Source organism: Nelumbo nucifera, chromosome 7 (genome assembly GCF_055504915.1).
Source record: "Nelumbo nucifera cultivar China Antique chromosome 7, China Antique-T2T, whole genome shotgun sequence".
Lineage (NCBI taxonomy): Eukaryota > Viridiplantae > Streptophyta > Magnoliopsida > Proteales > Nelumbonaceae > Nelumbo > Nelumbo nucifera.
Genome location: NC_142655.1, coordinates 5,022,001 through 5,038,761, shown reverse-complemented (window position 1 = coordinate 5,038,761; position 16,761 = coordinate 5,022,001). Strand labels below are relative to the sequence as shown.

Genomic DNA, 16,761 nt, shown 5'->3' with positions numbered 1-16,761 from the left:
TGTTCACATAACATCACACATCTATGGAGAATATCTCATTTTCTTATATGGGTAGAGTGAACAGAGTTCTCGTGGATAGGAGATCCGGATTCGAAGTTGGAGTCTTGGTCTCTAGGAGATGATAAGCTATTCTGCACGTGTGAGAGCAAGAAAAGCACGTGTTAGACAAATGTACAGAGTGTGAACGCACAGCGTGAAAGCCACGCGTGTCTGCCTTTTTCATCGTCGTCTGTAGACCACCCAATTTTCAGGACTTCTCTCAGCCGCCCATTCGCTGGCGTCTGTATACGAATCCACCTACCTCTCTCTCCCCTCCGCTACCTTGGCCATGTTTTGATATAATGCTCCCGGTATCATATTAAACATATAGACACCTACCTTTTCCTCCAAACGAATCTCTACTCTCTCTCTCTCAATCTGAAAGGCCAATCTGGCAATCTACAACAACCGATCAATTATCAATTATTCGAAAGACCCAATGAGGCGGGCAACGAGCACGCTCGACCAAAATTACTGTAGTATCGGGGAACATGAAATCTGTCTTCTTTCTTGCCCTTGCATTGCATCGGGAACCTCAACATGCAGGAGACGATTACACGAGCAAGTATCAGGGGCTACTGTATTAAGTTGCAGAAGGTTCATCAAACGGTGATCTGCATGACGTTTTTCGTGCATATACGGATGGTCTAGGTGTATATGCGCGACATGTTTTAAAAAAGAAATTGCCGGGAAATAAAATATCCGACGGTTTACATTTCAATATGTGAAATCCACGGTAATGAAATTTTGAGACCACTGAAAAGTAGTGCTCGCAGATACATCAGAGATTGTCTTCCCCGTATTAAAAAAAATAAAAATCTCTAAAGTCATCCCTTAAAACGAGACCATCCCTCACATCGTTGATCCCTCTCTCTCATTCAGTCATTTGTCCTCTCTCCTCACCTTTCGCTTTTTCAGCGAAGCGAGAGGTGGAGCGAACGCTCAGAGACTACTCACGCAATCTTCAGAGCCGAGAGGTATTGCCATTTCCAGATGGTTTTCTCTTTTTCTTTAATATTTTGTTGCTCCTTATTTCTTTACGGTCGGATCGGAGGTCTGGTTCCGGTCCGGATCTTCTTGTTCTTTGGGAGCGTTGATCTAATGCTTGGATGGATGTTAGGGTTTTATAACTGTTTGTGTATTTTTAGTTGCAGAAGTTTCGCCGCTGATTGCGTCATCCTGAACTGCTCTCACACTTCTAACCATAGGCACACTCAGATCTGTTGATTGTTCTTCTTTTTCTTTTCTTTTCTTTTTTTCATTTTGTAACAGCTCTTGGATCGTTTTTCCTCATCTGTCATCCTTTTATCTGTTTATTCCTGTTTGTATTTCGACTTATGTATTTTAGAGTTTTGTTTTAACATTAGAATCGGCATAAGAAGGTTAGTTGGATCTGTATGTCTACAGATCTTGGATTAATGCGTATGTTTTTGTTCATTTGTTTTTTTTTATTTAGTGGTTCTGTTTCTTTAAGGGATCTGTATCTTGATTAGTTGTATCTTGGCTGTTGTAGCATAGATCTGGGTCTTTTTATCCGTCCTATAGTATCGATCTCTTAAGAACAAGTTTTTAATTTCCCGAGACTAAAAGTTCCAATTTTCCATTTTAACGGGATTTGTTGGATTACCGTTTGTGTCAGTTGAATTTCTTGTTCAGTGTGCGTTTTTCCGTCGTAATGTGTACCCAATTGCAAAATTTCGTAGTCGTGGATGCTACGATCTGTGTGTATGCTGCATTATTTCATGGGCCTGGTCTTTCAATCCGTGTGTCAGCCAACTTAGCTCATCAATATTTATGAACGAATCGGGATACCAATTCTGAAGATTGTTTGTGGTTCCTTGTTGTGTCTGGATTTAGCTTAGTGGCTTAGTGCTTTTCAATTATCCATTTACTGTCACCTAGATCGCCAAGCTTTGCCTCTACGTTCAATTGGTTTTTAAATTTTAAAAATGAAGTTCTTGTTCCTGCTGTTTTCCTCTTTGTTGGTTGTCGGCAGTTCTGCACTATAATTAGGAACCATTAACTACTAAGACTATTTTCTCCGAGGAGCTGCCACTATCTATAGCATTGGTTCCACTATTGTACTGCATCTTATACAGGTTTCCGTACCTTTCCGTACATTTTCTTTCAAACCAAACATAAGGTAAATGTTTTACTCCTTATTGTCTAACTTGGTAGAGGTCGCTGGCTGGAATAAGAATTGGAAGTGGGCCTTGCGGCCCTGTTCCTGTTTGAGAGAAACTAGTAGGTTGTCTTCACTGTAAACATTACAGAGCTGTTTCTTTCTATACCATCCTTTGGTTCCAGACTTCCAGTGTTCTACTGTATCTTCATACTTGAATATTTTAGTCCTTATGGCGGGTAATAGGATGCCTTGACTGGAAAAGGAAAAGAGGGCCTTGTGTAGTAGGGGCATTGACTGTAAACATAACAACGCTGTCTTTTTTTAATAATTTGAGACACTAAAAGTCGGTTTTGTGGGCCAGAATCCTTGTAGTATTGTTTCGTTATTTTCTGCAAGGCAAAAAGGGTCTTACTGCCTGCTGTACACATTTTACTTTGCCTTCACTCTGAATCCTTTAAGATTCACATTTATTCCCCTTCAATGCTGTTAACAACATCTTGTCCTTTGTTAATTGTCCTAATCATCTATGCTCTCTGATAATCAATTTTGTTTCCATTTCCTAGTTTACCTCGGGCAGTTGAAGAGTATTCTCAAACTCAATTGAACTTGAGACTCCAAATTCAAGAAACTGACCTCATAAGTGGTGATTATTGTTCTGCCAGAGCCTGGTTTCCATTTCTGGGAATTTAGGCAGATTCTAGAACGTTGGTATAGAATTGATTTTGTAATTTGCCTATGGCTTCTGAACCAAGGAAATTTATGGTATTTTAAAAGCAGGAAGTGCAACTAGTACTCAAGGGGTTCCTAGAGCCCAAGACTTGACATGCAATGATGTGCCAATTTTGAAAAAAAAATGTTAATACTTGTACGTATGAATCTGCAAATCTAAATTTCTGTAGAAAGACAATGTTCTGAAAAAGCTCATTAGTTATATTGCTTGAAAACATGATATCTACACCCTACATTATAGTAAGCTACTTGGTCATGCATTAAACTCAAGGTTAATTATTCAAAACACAGACAGAAATAACCATGGCGAGGTACACCTTTGTGTAGTTAACATGCATGTCACGAAATGAGCCTTGATTGTACCTGGTTGCACCTCTTAAAAAATCATAGCTAACAGCCTACATTACAGTAAGTTACTTATTCAAACATTAAATTCAAGGTTTATTCATCAAAACACAGAAATAACCAAGGAAGGTACAGCTGCGTGTAGTTAACATGCATGTCACAAAATGAGTCTTAATTGTTCACCTAGTTGCGAACACTGTTTGAGGCTGAGTCATCTTCTGGGTGTGATCTGAATTATTGGTATGCCATTCTGGGTGTGATCTGAACACTGTTTTGAGTGTAGTATTGATGGGAAGTTTTAGTTGATAACGGTGTTTTAATCTCCAGAAAATTATGGCTGATTGGTCTGTTCACAAGAGCTTTATATGTTTTGGTGTTTTAATCTGCAGAAAAATATGGCTGATTGGTCTGTTTGACAAGAACTTTTTTATGTTGTTGACAGTGTTCTAATTTGGAGAAAATGATGGCTGATCGGTCTAATCATCCAACTGTTATTCAGAAAGTTGCTGGCCAGCTTCATCTCAGTTCAAGCCTCTCCCAAGATGTGTCTACTCGGAGCAATGCCTTTTATGGGCCTTCCTTGTATCAAAGGCGCTTCGCATATGGAAATTATAGCAATGCGGGATTGCAGTACCCATTTGTACAGCCATGCAGCGGCAGCTGTGACCTGTCCATGGTTCCCCCCTCTGCTTTACCTATCTTTGTCCAAGCCCCCAAAGAGAAAGGATTTTCCGGCTTTGCCATTGATTTCCTAATGGGAGGTGTTTCTGCTGCTGTATCCAAAACAGCTGCTGCTCCCATTGAGCGTGTGAAGCTTTTGATCCAGAACCAGGATGAAATGATCAAGGCTGGCCGGCTCTCTGAACCCTACAAGGGTATTACAGATTGTTTCAAACGAACAATCAAGGATGAAGGGTTTGCGTCATTGTGGAGAGGAAACACTGCCAATGTCATCCGTTACTTCCCCACACAGGTTTTCCTTCTGTTCTTGTGATACTGTTCTGGTTGCAATTGTTTCCTATCTTCAGTTTGTGCTGATAACATACTGGTTTCTGCATCAGGCTTTGAACTTTGCTTTTAAAGATTACTTCAAAAGGTTGTTCAGTTTCAAGAAAGACAGGGATGGCTATTGGAAATGGTTTGCTGGAAACTTGGCATCAGGAGGTGCTGCTGGTGCTTCTTCCCTCCTTTTTGTCTATTCCCTTGACTATGCTCGAACCCGGTTGGCAAATGATGCAAAGGCTGCAAAGAAGGGAGGAGAGAGGCAATTTAATGGCTTGGTTGATGTCTACAGAAAGACTCTAAAATCTGATGGTATTGCTGGTCTATACCGTGGTTTCAACATCTCTTGCGTTGGAATCATTGTTTACCGTGGTCTCTACTTTGGACTCTATGATTCTTTGAAACCGGTGGTTCTCACTGGAAAGTTACAGGTTAGTTACAATTTACAAAATACCATTTCTCTATGAGAACACTTCTCATATTGTTTCTCTCGGGTTAAAATGCATGTGATAAAGCCATTTAAGTGTGAGTAAATAGTTCTTTGTGATCTGCAATTGCCCAACAATAATGGTGATTGAACATCTTTCCCCTCACTAGAACTAGAAGGATAGGTTGATGCATTGGCTAATGGCAAGGTCCATACTTGGTGCTATTCTGAGGACACCACACACTTTATACGTTGTTGGAAGTTGAATGCTAATTCCCATTACTCAGAATATGGGCCACAATTAATTTTCTTATAATATGTCTATTCAAACGAAAAAGAAAAGGCATAGAACTAGAAGTAAATGCTTGTGGTTCCATTGATGTTATGAGTGGGAGAATAGCATTCCCTGTCCTCGTGTTTTAGTAATTGAACTGCCTGATTTAATACTCCATTATCTTCCTCATCCTATTTTGTATTAAAATGTAATCTGGCTGGAACCTCTCTGCTAATAGGGCTTTCAATTTAGAGAGCATGGATCCATGGATTGCATTTTTGTTCTAACATGCATTTTTGTTTGATTGATGTTTTCAGGATAGTTTTTTTGCTAGCTTCGCATTGGGTTGGCTCATCACAAATGGTGCTGGCCTTGCATCATACCCTATTGACACGGTTCGTAGAAGAATGATGATGACCTCAGGTGAAGCTGTGAAGTACAAGAGCTCTCTGGATGCCTTCTCTCAGATCCTCAAAAACGAGGGTGCCAAGTCATTGTTCAAGGGGGCTGGAGCAAACATTCTTCGAGCAATTGCTGGCGCTGGTGTGCTTGCTGGTTATGACAAGCTTCAGCTGATCGTTTTTGGAAAGAAGTATGGCTCTGGTGGCGCCTAATTTGGTCTGAATTTCCCTGCAAATCATTCCTTCAGTGGTAGATCGTAGATGGTGATGAAAACTTTTTGAGTTGATATTATCGAGAGTTCCGTTCATCCGGGCGATTTTTTCCTTCTCTTGAATAATTTAGTTTCAGATTGAGATTCAAAGGGAGCTTCTCCCAAAAACTTTCTTGATGGATTTTTCCCCCCTATAAACTAATCATCGGAGGGTTTGCAAGTGCCAGCTCCGAGGAGTTCTTTATTTACGAGGGTTGTTTTAACCCTCGATTACTACGTTTTAATTTTTATTAATTTAGCATCAATGCTGGATTTAGTTTCTTTTTAATATGACATATCTTGTTTTCAATTTTATTGGATGGAAGTGTATGTTTTGACGAATGGACGTTTGAATTTTTTATTTTCCTGTGCTTCCCGTTTCTGCCTGTAACGTACTTTGGGTAGTAGTAGGACTAGGGTGAAGAAGCGGGTCATTCTCTATCTTTTACTTGTAGTCGGCCCGGTCTCTGTTTGGTATTTTATTATTATTTATGGATGAGATCCCTCATTTTTAATCGTTAGATTGGAGTATAAAGGGTTCCAAACTAACTGAATCCCGATGGCTACTTCTTTTCATGGGCCAGCTGTTTTCACAACCGACATATCTAAATTTTATTTGGGTTGGCCACGTAATCTGAAACAAGTCCTAACTCAAATTCGGAAACCTATGGCCTCACGACTCTTGGGCGGTCTAAAAACCTTTTAAATATCCTGTTTTATCCGTACATGGAAAAGCATTCGAAGTTTCAAACACGATCGATAGATGTTTTCAGTAATTATCTTTAAGCGTTCGTAGAAATCTATTTTTTGCAAAAACTTCGAGAAATCCGATAGTGGATCCTTGTCAGAAATCCGATACGACAACAAGACAAGAAGGGGAAAAACAAGAAACGTCATGAAGCGTAACAGCAAAATCCTTGAAAAAGCCAAATTATTCAAGGAAGAATTAGAAGAAGAATCAGCGAATAGTGATCTAACCATAGATGGTGATGCTACTTCGAGCAGTGCCAGTATTAATGCAGGAAGACTGGGATTTGAACCCAAGGTTTTCAAGGGACGGATTCGACGTCGATGCCGAGGGAGACCACGCACCAGGCCAGTTATTGGCTTTAATTGCGATGTTGTAACAGAGCCAAAGGGATCTGATACTGATCCAATGGCTTGTGAGGCAGGAAAGCGAGGCCGAGGAATGCCACGGAAGAGGCCAATCGTTGGCCCTGATCCTGGTTCTATCCTGCAGACAAGTAGTCCCCAGGACCGCGAACCACATGGCTGTAATCCCTTTGCGGTGAAGGAAAGGGGCAGACCAGTAGTACTGCATGAATGCAAACGCCCAAGTTCGAGAACTTGTACAGGAGTTGGGGAGGATATAGTTCATACTTCTTTATCAGATGAAACTATGGAATTTGTGCTGCCTCCTTGCCCTAAGAGAAAGAGAAGTTCAAGAACTTGTAGAGGAGTTGGAACGGATATGGTTCATACTTTTTTATCCGATGAAAAATTTGGTTCTTCCCCCTTTCATTTGTCGATTTCGGGTTCTGAGATCCCAGGACCGATTCCTGATTGGAATGATGTTTATATTGATACAAATGTTTTGATGAATTTCTTTGACGATATCCCTAATGAATGATACTAAGGGGACCTTGTCAATTTGTATGTTTTTGCTTTTCAAAACATAAAAAAAAACCAAAAACAATGTTATAAGTGGACCACATTGTTTCCTCTTTTGTATCATTCTTGGTTTTTTGATTTTCAAGTATAATTTGTACATGTATCATCATTATCATAATTCAAGCCTTATTCCCAACTACATGGTTTCAGCTAAAATCCAATCATCTTTTTTGCTGGACTCGGATATCCTCATTTCAATTTTTTTGGAACAGATTGAACTTGATTTGGATCACCTTTATCCGTGTATATATATGCTATTTATTTATTTATAAATATGTTATTCATATTACATTTTTGTACACATTTTATATTACTTATTTTTTATAAAAAGAAGTATATATATGATGAAAATAATTGAAAAAATACTTTTATTTTTATTTAAACTGTTATATTTTTCTTTCGTTTTAATAATTTATTATTTTTAAAAATTAAATTGGATTGGATCATATTCAGATATCTAACACCCTTACTGGATTCAAATCCAAATCAATATTTGTAAGATCCTATCGGATCGGATCAAATCAGATCAAGCCTACAATTCATCGGATTGGATTCAGGTATACCCTAATTTGAATTTGATCCGATCCGTTTGCATTGCTATAGCTACATGTGTCCTATTTCACCATTCTATCATATTTAATGTCATAACAATTGTTAAATTATTGATGCTTAAATCATTTTTTACTAATTTTATCCACGTCCTTTTTGGACATGTTGCCTTTTGAGTGCCTTGTACTCTTGCTTCTTACAATATAATTGGCTTTGCAATTATTTTGTAGTATTTTCCTTTCAATTTAATTGGTATTTGTCTATCAAATAAAACTTCATTTGTAGCCTTTCATTTTGTCTTTCTTGTTCATATTCTATGGGCATCTTCCGTGTTATAAATTATTGAACCAATATATCAGGAAGAAGGTTGCATTGAGTTATCTTTCCCATAGATGTCTTAACATAGGTATCCTTAATTTGGTCTCTCTCTCTCTCTTGCACACACATATTTGGAACCTCTTTATTTAATAATTCTATTATATGATTTGTCTAGTTCAATAAACATCATATGAAGATCTTTCCTTTTTACTTCCATAGTTGATTTGTCTAACATAAATTCAAATAACTTCTATGATATATTTATTTAATGTCATAATCTTTACTCAATTATTCTCTCCCAATTTTTTATAGTGCGACTTAAAAGTTTAATCGCTTGATATTCATTATAACTTTATATATCACCTTTGTTTTTAAATATTGACATCATTTTACTTTTTCTCCATTCATTAGACATCATATATTTTTTTCTTTCTTTCATCATTTCATTAAATAACTTAGTCATAATAAGCATTTATCAAAATATTGTTTACATATTTAAATGCTTTGATGTAAAATTGTATATAACGAGATAATTAGTTTGATGTGTATCCTTACTTATCATGTCTCTATCTTTTTTTTTCTTTAAAATTGGATTTTGCCAAAAAATAAATACTGTAGACCATGTAATACATATCCAAGGGTCAAAATATAGAAAACTATGATACCCTATCAGAGAATATGTATTAATTTTTGAACTTGGGATATGTTAAATACTAGTAATCAGTGACTTTGTCAAGTTTAAATATTAATGGTAGGTGAGAAATAATGGTGAACGGATGGTTATTAACTGAAAATTAGTAAAACTGTGGGTATTGGACCTTTTTGTATATCCTACCCCAAATAGCTTATAAATCAAATCACTAATCATGCAAATTCTTTAAAAAAACAATAACCATGCAAATTGTGAAAACTGAAGAAAAATTGTGACCATTGATATGTTTTAGCGTTTTATAAAATCTGTTTCCAGTGTGTTGTAACCATTGATATGCATTTTATATCTTGTCTCATCATATTAACAATATGTTGGAATTAATTAAGTTTATGTCAAAATAGTATCAAAATCATATTGTTCTAAAATACGTTGGCATTTATTTTTATAAATTATTTTCACGTTTAAAAAAATTTCTAAGCAGTACAATATTTAAAATTTAAATTGAAAAGGCTACTAAAGATGCTTAAAATTAAAATAATTCAGTGAAAATAAGCTCTCAGAGTTGTACTTTGTAAATTGCAATTAAGAGAGAACTTAAAAATTTATACTACATATTTAAGTGGACACGTGTACCTTCAGATATGGGGGACCCGCAAGGATAACTTTTCAGCTTTGTGGGGTATTGTACCTGATGTAACCGTTTTTGGTCACGTACCATTTTTTGTGATGTATAAATTTTTTGGCTAAGTACCTTGTGTTTGACCTGGTGGTGACGTGCCTTGGTGATGAGCTACTTGGTGGCGAACTGCCTGGGGGAGAACTGCCCGGTGGCGAACTGCCTGGTAGTGCTCCCTGGTGGCGAACTGCCCGGCAGTGCTCCCTGGTGGCAAACTGCCTGATGGCGAACTGCCTGGTGGCGAACTGCCCAGCAGTGCTCCCTGGTGGCGAACTGCCTGATGGCGAACTGCCCGGCAGTGCTCCCTTGTGACGAACTGCCTGGTGGCGAACTGCCTGGTAGTGCTCCCTGGTGGCGAACTGCCTGGTGACGAACTGCCTGATGGCGAACTCGTCACTTGACTTGCTCCTAGGCGGTCTGCAACTCAGAGGATGGTGGAGCTCCCTGGTGCAGCGCAACCCGACTACCCTCCGCGTGAGGTGATTTTCTCTCCTTTGTAGACAGCGGAAGCTGAGGGACCTACGGGAACTAAATCAGAGGACCCGGGGGTATTTTCCTGGCGGGGACTCTCTGATGCCTAAGTTAGCATTCTGATTACAAAGGGCTTGGAGAGAAATGAGAGAGCTAGAAAGCGGGGGTTACCATACTTTTTTCTCCCCTCTGGCTTTGGGGGTCGGAGTCCTTATATAGTGGTGCCCTCGCGGGTTAGGTGGGTGAAAAGCCTTCAAATGGTAAGACGTCATATCCCGTCAGAACCGGGGTACGGTGATGAACTCCTCGAGGTTGTCAGGCTGGCGCTTGTGCCAGGCGGCCAGGTCGGTGCCTGGGCCAGGTTGTCAGGTCGGCGCCTGTCAGTCGGCGGGTCGGTGTCCGAGCCAGGTTGCCAGGCCGGCGCCTGTGTCTGTCGGCGGGTCGGTGTCCGGGCCAGGTTGCCAGGTCGGCGCCTGTGTCAGTCGGCGGGTCGGTGTCTGGGCCAGGTTGCCAGGCCGGCGCCTGTGTCCGGGTCAGGTTGTCAGGTCGGCGCCTGTGTCCGAGTTAGGTTGTCAGGTCGGCGCCTGTGTCCGGGCCAGATTGCCAGGTCGGCGCCTGTGTCCGGGCCAGATTGCCAGGTCGGCGCTTGTGTCCGGGCCAGATTGCCAGGTCGGCGCCTGTGTCCGGGCCAGGTTGCTAGGTCGGCGCCTGTGGCAGGCTGATCCGGCCAGGTCGCGCAGGCCGTGCGCAAGCCGCGCCAGGCCGCGTGCAGGCTGCCCGTGGGCCACGTGCAGGTCGCGCCAGGCCAGCCAGACCGGTGCCCAGGGGGGAGACCAACTTGGTAAGTTGTTGCCTGGGTGCTTGCCTAGTTGTCACGAGGTGCTACGTGTCGCAATTTCACTGGAGGGCCAAATCTGCCCTCATCAGTACCCAATACTGGTTTCTAGGTCGATGGTTCGATCATCTGATTTGAATGGATGACCCATTTTAATAAATAATTCAAAAATTAAAAAATAATTAAAAATAAAAATGATCATAAACCATTGAACGAATCGATAGTTTGACCGCATGGGTCAATGAATTATTGATCAATTTAATGATTTTTGGCTGATAATCAATTTTAGAGTAAAATGGAACCAATTTTCTGAACGATTTTCGATCCACAAGATTCAACCATCTGGGTCAACGATAATTCGAAAACATTGATTGTACCAGTATGGCAAATACTCGGGTTTAGTATGGGTTTAACTTTACTCAAATCCTATCCGTCTCATTTAAAGTACAGCTATACTCGACTAAGAGTCTAAGACTACCAAGCCTATACATGCATATGATAAAAAGCAGCATTGTGAACGGGTCGGGTTTAGCACGGGTACAGCTCAAACCACCCCGATCGGACACCTAATAAGGTTAATTCTAGCCTCTAGGTTTTCGATCCAAGCTCCATAAGGTCGGGGTTAGTGCGGACTTACTACTTAATCCGACCCACTGACATCCAGAAACCAGAACCCCCCGGCCCCGGGCCCCGGTAAATTTTGCTTGGAAGACAATTTCGATCGTAGACAGCCTCTCTTCAAAAGGTCGGTCAGTCCATTCGTCCTTTGCAGACGATTAAGGACCTTCAGTCACGAGTCACCCTCTACCTGCCTTGAAGAAAACCTAATGATCGTTTTCTTTCTCATCAAATTGAGATCTCTGCGTGGCTTTCCAAGACCTCTGTCCAAGTGCAATCCATTTGTTTCTTGTCTCCACACTCGCTTGGTCGTACCACATAAAGAAAAACCCAGTTGGAACACAAACCATATATTTGTTCTAACAAATCCCCTACTCTCTCTCTTAGAAAGATGCAAATCCATGAACCAGTTGAAGCAAATTCAAGCTCAGATGATCTTAACCGGGTTAATTTCAGACCGACTCGCCTTGAGTCGTTTGATCGCTTTCTGTGCGATCTCGGAATCGGGTAGCCTTGATTACTGTAATATGATCCTTGCTAATACCGAAAACCCAAATGTCTTTTCATGGAATATAGCCATAAGAGGGCATTCCGAAAGTGACAACCCCAAGGAGGCGTTTCTGCTGTATATGCAGATGTTAAGGAACGGTGGGTCATGCCCGGATAATTATACTTATCCCTTCTTGTTCAAAGCTTGCGCTCGGTTGTCATTGATCGGTATTGGTTGTGCGATTTTTGGGCATGTCATGCATTTAGGTTTTGATTCTGATATTTTTGTACACAATGCAGCTATCCATATGCTAGTTTCGTGCGGAGACTTGGAAGGTGCACGGCGATTGTTCGATAGAAGTCGCATAAGAGATTTGGTTTCTTGGAATTCTATCATTAATGGTTATGTTCGGAGGGGGATGCCTGGCCAGGCTTTAGAACTTTTTCGAGAAATGAAGGTGGGCAAAATTGAGCCTGATGAGGTGACAATGATTGGGATGGTTTCGTCCTGTGCCCAGATGGAAGATTTGAATCTGGGAAGAGAATTTCATCGTTATATCGAGGAAAGAGGATTAAAAATGACAATTCCACTTAGTAATGCGCTCATGGACATGTATGTGAAATGTGGGAGTCTTGAGTCGGCAGAATTGTTATTTAACAGCATGACACATAGAACCATGGTGTCATGGACTACCATGGTTGTTGGGTATGTGAAGTTTGGACACTTAGATGCTGCTCGGAAGCTTTTTGATGAGATGCCTGAGAAGGATGTTGTGCCATGGAATGCCATGATTTCTGGCTATGTACAGTGCAATCGCCGTAAGGAGGCTTTGGCTTTATTTCATGAAATGCAGGCAATGAACATAAAGCCCGATGAAGTGACCATGGTTAGCTTGTTGTCCGCCTGCTCACAACTTGGAGCTCTTGACGTAGGGGTGTGGATTCATCATTATATTGAAAAGCACAGCATTTGGATAAATGTTGCTTTAGGCACAGCACTAGTTGATATGTATGCGAAGTGTGGGAACATCACAAAGGCCCTCCAGCTGTTCCAAGAGATCCCTGGGAGGAATGCATTGACTTGGACAGCAATTATAGGTGCTCTGGCCCTACACGGGCATGCACAGGATGCCATTTCCTACTTCTTGGAGATGATTGATACTGGTTTGGTTCCAGATGAAGTTACCTTTCTAGGGGTGTTATCTGCCTGTTGCCATGCAGGGTTAGTTGATGAGGGTCGTCGATTTTTCACTGAAATGAAATCAAAATTCAAAATTTCACCAAAACTTAAACACTATTCATGCATGGTGGACCTCCTAGGAAGGGCTGGCTTCTTGCATGAGGCAGAAGAGCTAATCGACAGTATGCCAATGGAGCCAGATGCTGTAGTCTGGGGGGCCCTGTTCTTTGCTTGTAGAACTCATGGTAATGTTGCAATGGGAGAATGGGCAGCATCAAAACTTCTTGAGTTGGATCCTCATGATAGTGGCATTTATGTGTTGCTTGCCAGCATGTATGTGGAGGCAAACATGTGGGAGAAAGCAGGAAAGGTGAGAGTGATGATGAGGGAGAGAGGGGTCGAGAAAACTCCTGGTTGTAGTTCGATTGAGGTGAATGGCATTGTTTACGAATTCATTGTTAGAGACAGATCACATCCACAGACCCAGGAAATTTATGAATGTTTGATACAATTGGCAAGGCAATTAGAGATTGATGACTATGTTTCTGGTGTTCCTCAAATAAATGTTTCTATAGATAGCTTGCTCTTTTGCTCTTCATTGGTAACTGATGCAGGAATTGATTCTCCATACCCTGGGTCTTTTATTAGAGACCTCTTAGGTAAAGAGATGAACAGAGGGTCAATGATCATAATCACTTGAATCTATACGTGATTTCAGAGGACTCCGGTTGGTTGGCGCTAGATTGTGTTTTCTAGTCTAGTTCTCAAGGAGGTTGTGGGCATGAGACCTAGCTCTATAAAGGCCATTACCCAATGCTGGTCCCAGCTACCGGGGTCTTGGGAGAGGTAGACCGAATACAGACCTAGTTACTGGCATTTTTCCACACAAAGTGGCCGCTGTGAGACTCTAATCCATGTTCTTGTGCTTGTCAAATTGAGATTTTACCATTACATCAAGCAATGGTCCCTATGAGATCTAGCTCTAACATATCATGAAATTGGGCTGACTATGGAGAGGCAAGGTGCCATCTGGTCTCCCTTTAGGTAGTTATTGCAATGGCGAAGCATTCTACTCAAACAACTCCCATCTTTGAAAGATGATGACAGTTAAGGAAATTTGACCATGAGATGCTGTCGTTTCCCCCAGTGGAAAAGAATGAGTCATGACTGAGTTACCTGTTGTCTGATGTGACCAAATTAATGACCGATCAAAATCTGAAAAAATTTGGCCGTTGGGGGCCAACAGCCTTTCCTGTTGAGAGAGTTTCTGGGTTGGGCACGTTAACATGAGAGTGGGCAAATTAGTAATTGCCCGTTAATTTATTTTGAGTAAAAACAAAAGCATGCCTGTGAATTGGTGAACTGCCATGAACGTGAACAGCCAAAATTAACCCATCATACTCACTTATGTTTGAACCCATTTTCTGAATGTCACCTGTAAAAGGCTGGTATATCATCTAAAACTTGGTAGATCTGTTTTCACAAAATTTCAATGGACAAAACATGTTGGGTGATGCATGACCGACAGGAGTGGATTCTTCTGAAAATTGACAGGAGGAGTATTTGGGGTTTGGGGCCTGATCTTTGAGGGGAATGGCTCTGATTTCTAAACTGCCACATAGCCATCCGTTTGACCTCAGTGGACCACAGGTTACTCATCCATGAGGACACTCTTATCTTCCCAAAAGAAAGGAAAGGAACAAACATGGCAAATGCTAGTATGCTACAATATGGAAGTCCACTTGATACAGAAATCTGATAGTAGATAATGTAAAAATGATCGGTCCAAATTAGCTGCACCTGATGGCTGTGTTGGAAAAACTTTAGCTGTTGGGGGCCAACGGCCTATGTTGTTGAGAGAATTTCTGCAAATACCAGTTATCCTGTTGGGTAAATTAATAATTATATAACCAAAGTATAGGCATGAATAGCTGAACTGCCCAAAACGTGCCCAGCCCAAAACTATCTCAACAGCCTCTGCTGTTGGACCCCAACAGCCAAAGTTAAGCCGGCTGTGTTAGCCTGTTGGGGGCAGTCTAACCAATAACAAGGTCCCACATCAGCCATGCACACGAAGAGATTGGAGTGGTTGTGGGGCATATACACTTTATGGCTGATGTGGGGCCTAATGCCTAATTATACGGGCGTTATTATTGGTCAAACAGCTCTCAAGACAGCTATAAGTGCAGCTAATCCCAATTTCATAATAAGTCATATTCTGCCGGTGTAATCATACAATTCTTTTTCTATTGTAGTATTTAGATTTTTGCTGTCATATTAAGTGATCTTTCATGTTTTGGTGTCATTTCTATGACCACTTCTAGAGAGAGAGAGAGTTATTAGAATGCTTTCTGAACAGATATAAGAGAACTTCATTACCATAACTATAGCCTTTTGCTAATGATACCGTTCCCTCTGCTATTCAGATTCAAATATTTCATTTTTCTTTCTTTTGACTATATTGTGAAAGGGTTGATGAGTTGATCATCATGAAATAAAGGCAATTGTATTACAGGCCCGTGAAAGAAATGAATGTCGTCTAGCACACCCCAAGGCAATTGTATTTCACGAGATTTAACCCTCTCTCTCTCTCTCTCATTCAGTTATATCGACCACACCAAATATTGGTCTTAGTCAACATCAGGACCATCCGACCATCTTTTAGGCAAAGTCCTTCTGGTCCTCCAGAACCAAAAGAGTAACAACATTGGTTTTGGGCCCTTTGCTTTGGTTCTCTCTCTCTCTTCAAATTTTCAATCAACATCAGGAGTCGTGACCGTGAAAGCCTTTGCCAAGTTTGTATGAACTACAAGAGTGGAGTTGTGAAGCTTTGTTCCTTCTCCTTTCTATTTCTATATAAACATCATAATTTCTATCACATAATGTTGAAACATGGAATACTTCCTAGTTTGTGGTAAAGGGCTATAACGTCCGAATTCTGTGCAGTTCTGTCTGGTCAGTCCTATTTTGACCATATTATGGGTTGTAAAGGCTTCTGAGCACATGACAAAACCTTCACATGAGATGACAAGAAGACAACCAAATAATGGTGGCTCAGTTGGTAGGGTCTCTTGCTCGTTGTAGAGGAGACTTGGGATTAAGATCCCGCTGCCACCAGAGTTGGCGAGGGTTATGGGTATGGGGGATGGCTCCCCACGCCCACTGTGTAGCCCAATGAACTAAAAAAGGATGACAAGATATTTTATTGCATTTTCCCCCAATAGGGGTGTTTCCACTTTGGTTGTTTTATGTGGCGTCTAGCGGTGTTTAATCGCGCTCGAGCTTATTGTTTAAAAGTTAAAATCATAATAGACAATTGTGTATTGTATCATGTGCTAGGACACTTTATTTTTTCAATTTCTAAAGCTACAATTCAAGTAGATAATCAGTTGAAATTTTATTAAATTGGGTTTAGATCAGAGGCCCCAGGCCCCTCTTCCTTGCTTGTTCACCAGGTTTTCTACAAGTTCATGAAGCAATAGTCATGGCATCACGAACATCTCTCCCCCAGATTACAAGCTTTATATCCCAAACTAAAGAGAGCTTCAGCTTCTTTGTAGTTGAATATGAACTGGGAATGACTCACTTTTTCCTTTGTCATTTACAATGACACCTAAAGTTTCAAACCCGGCATCCCCTGACAACAACATGTCTTCTTCGGGATACGTTAGCAGATAAACAAATTACACTGTAACTTTTGTTAATGTGA

General features: G+C 40.8%; 2 protein-coding genes across 3 annotated transcripts; both read left to right on the top strand.

Annotated features, from left to right (window-relative positions):
* Positions 1-967: 967 nt before the first annotated feature.
* LOC104597454 (ADP/ATP translocase 1, mitochondrial) lies at positions 968-5,935 on the top strand. The gene is made up of 4 exons (XM_010258989.3): positions 968-1,016; positions 3,681-4,211; positions 4,300-4,671; positions 5,259-5,935. The coding sequence occupies exons 2-4, from the start codon at positions 3,699-3,701 to the stop codon at positions 5,553-5,555; spliced, it is 1,182 nt and encodes a 393-aa protein (XP_010257291.1). The 5' UTR covers positions 968-1,016; positions 3,681-3,698; the 3' UTR covers positions 5,556-5,935.
* A 5,457-nt stretch (positions 5,936-11,392) lies between these two features.
* SLO1 (SLOW GROWTH 1) lies at positions 11,393-14,009 on the top strand. 2 transcript variants are annotated; one of them, XM_019197787.2, is made up of 2 exons: positions 11,393-12,031; positions 12,173-14,009. In XM_019197787.2, the coding sequence occupies exons 1-2, from the start codon at positions 11,593-11,595 to the stop codon at positions 13,750-13,752; spliced, it is 2,019 nt and encodes a 672-aa protein (XP_019053332.1). In that variant the 5' UTR covers positions 11,393-11,592; the 3' UTR covers positions 13,753-14,009. The 2 variants fall into 2 exon arrangements, with proteins under 2 accessions (XP_019053332.1, XP_010257292.1); XM_010258990.3 differs by having other exon boundaries at positions 11,394-14,009.
* The last annotated feature ends 2,752 nt before the right edge of the window (positions 14,010-16,761 follow it).

Excerpts from the sequence above, each read along its gene's own strand:
- LOC104597454 (XM_010258989.3), top strand. The coding sequence starts at position 3,699 with ATGATGGCTGATCGGTCTAATCATCCAACTGTTATTCAGAAAGTTGCT. Across the intron at positions 4,212-4,299 it reads TCCGTTACTTCCCCACACAG|GCTTTGAACTTTGCTTTTAA; the intron begins GTTTTCCTTCTG and ends TTTCTGCATCAG. Across the intron at positions 4,672-5,258 it reads TTCTCACTGGAAAGTTACAG|GATAGTTTTTTTGCTAGCTT; the intron begins GTTAGTTACAAT and ends TGATGTTTTCAG.
- SLO1 (XM_010258990.3), top strand. The coding sequence starts at position 11,593 with ATGATCGTTTTCTTTCTCATCAAATTGAGATCTCTGCGTGGCTTTCCA.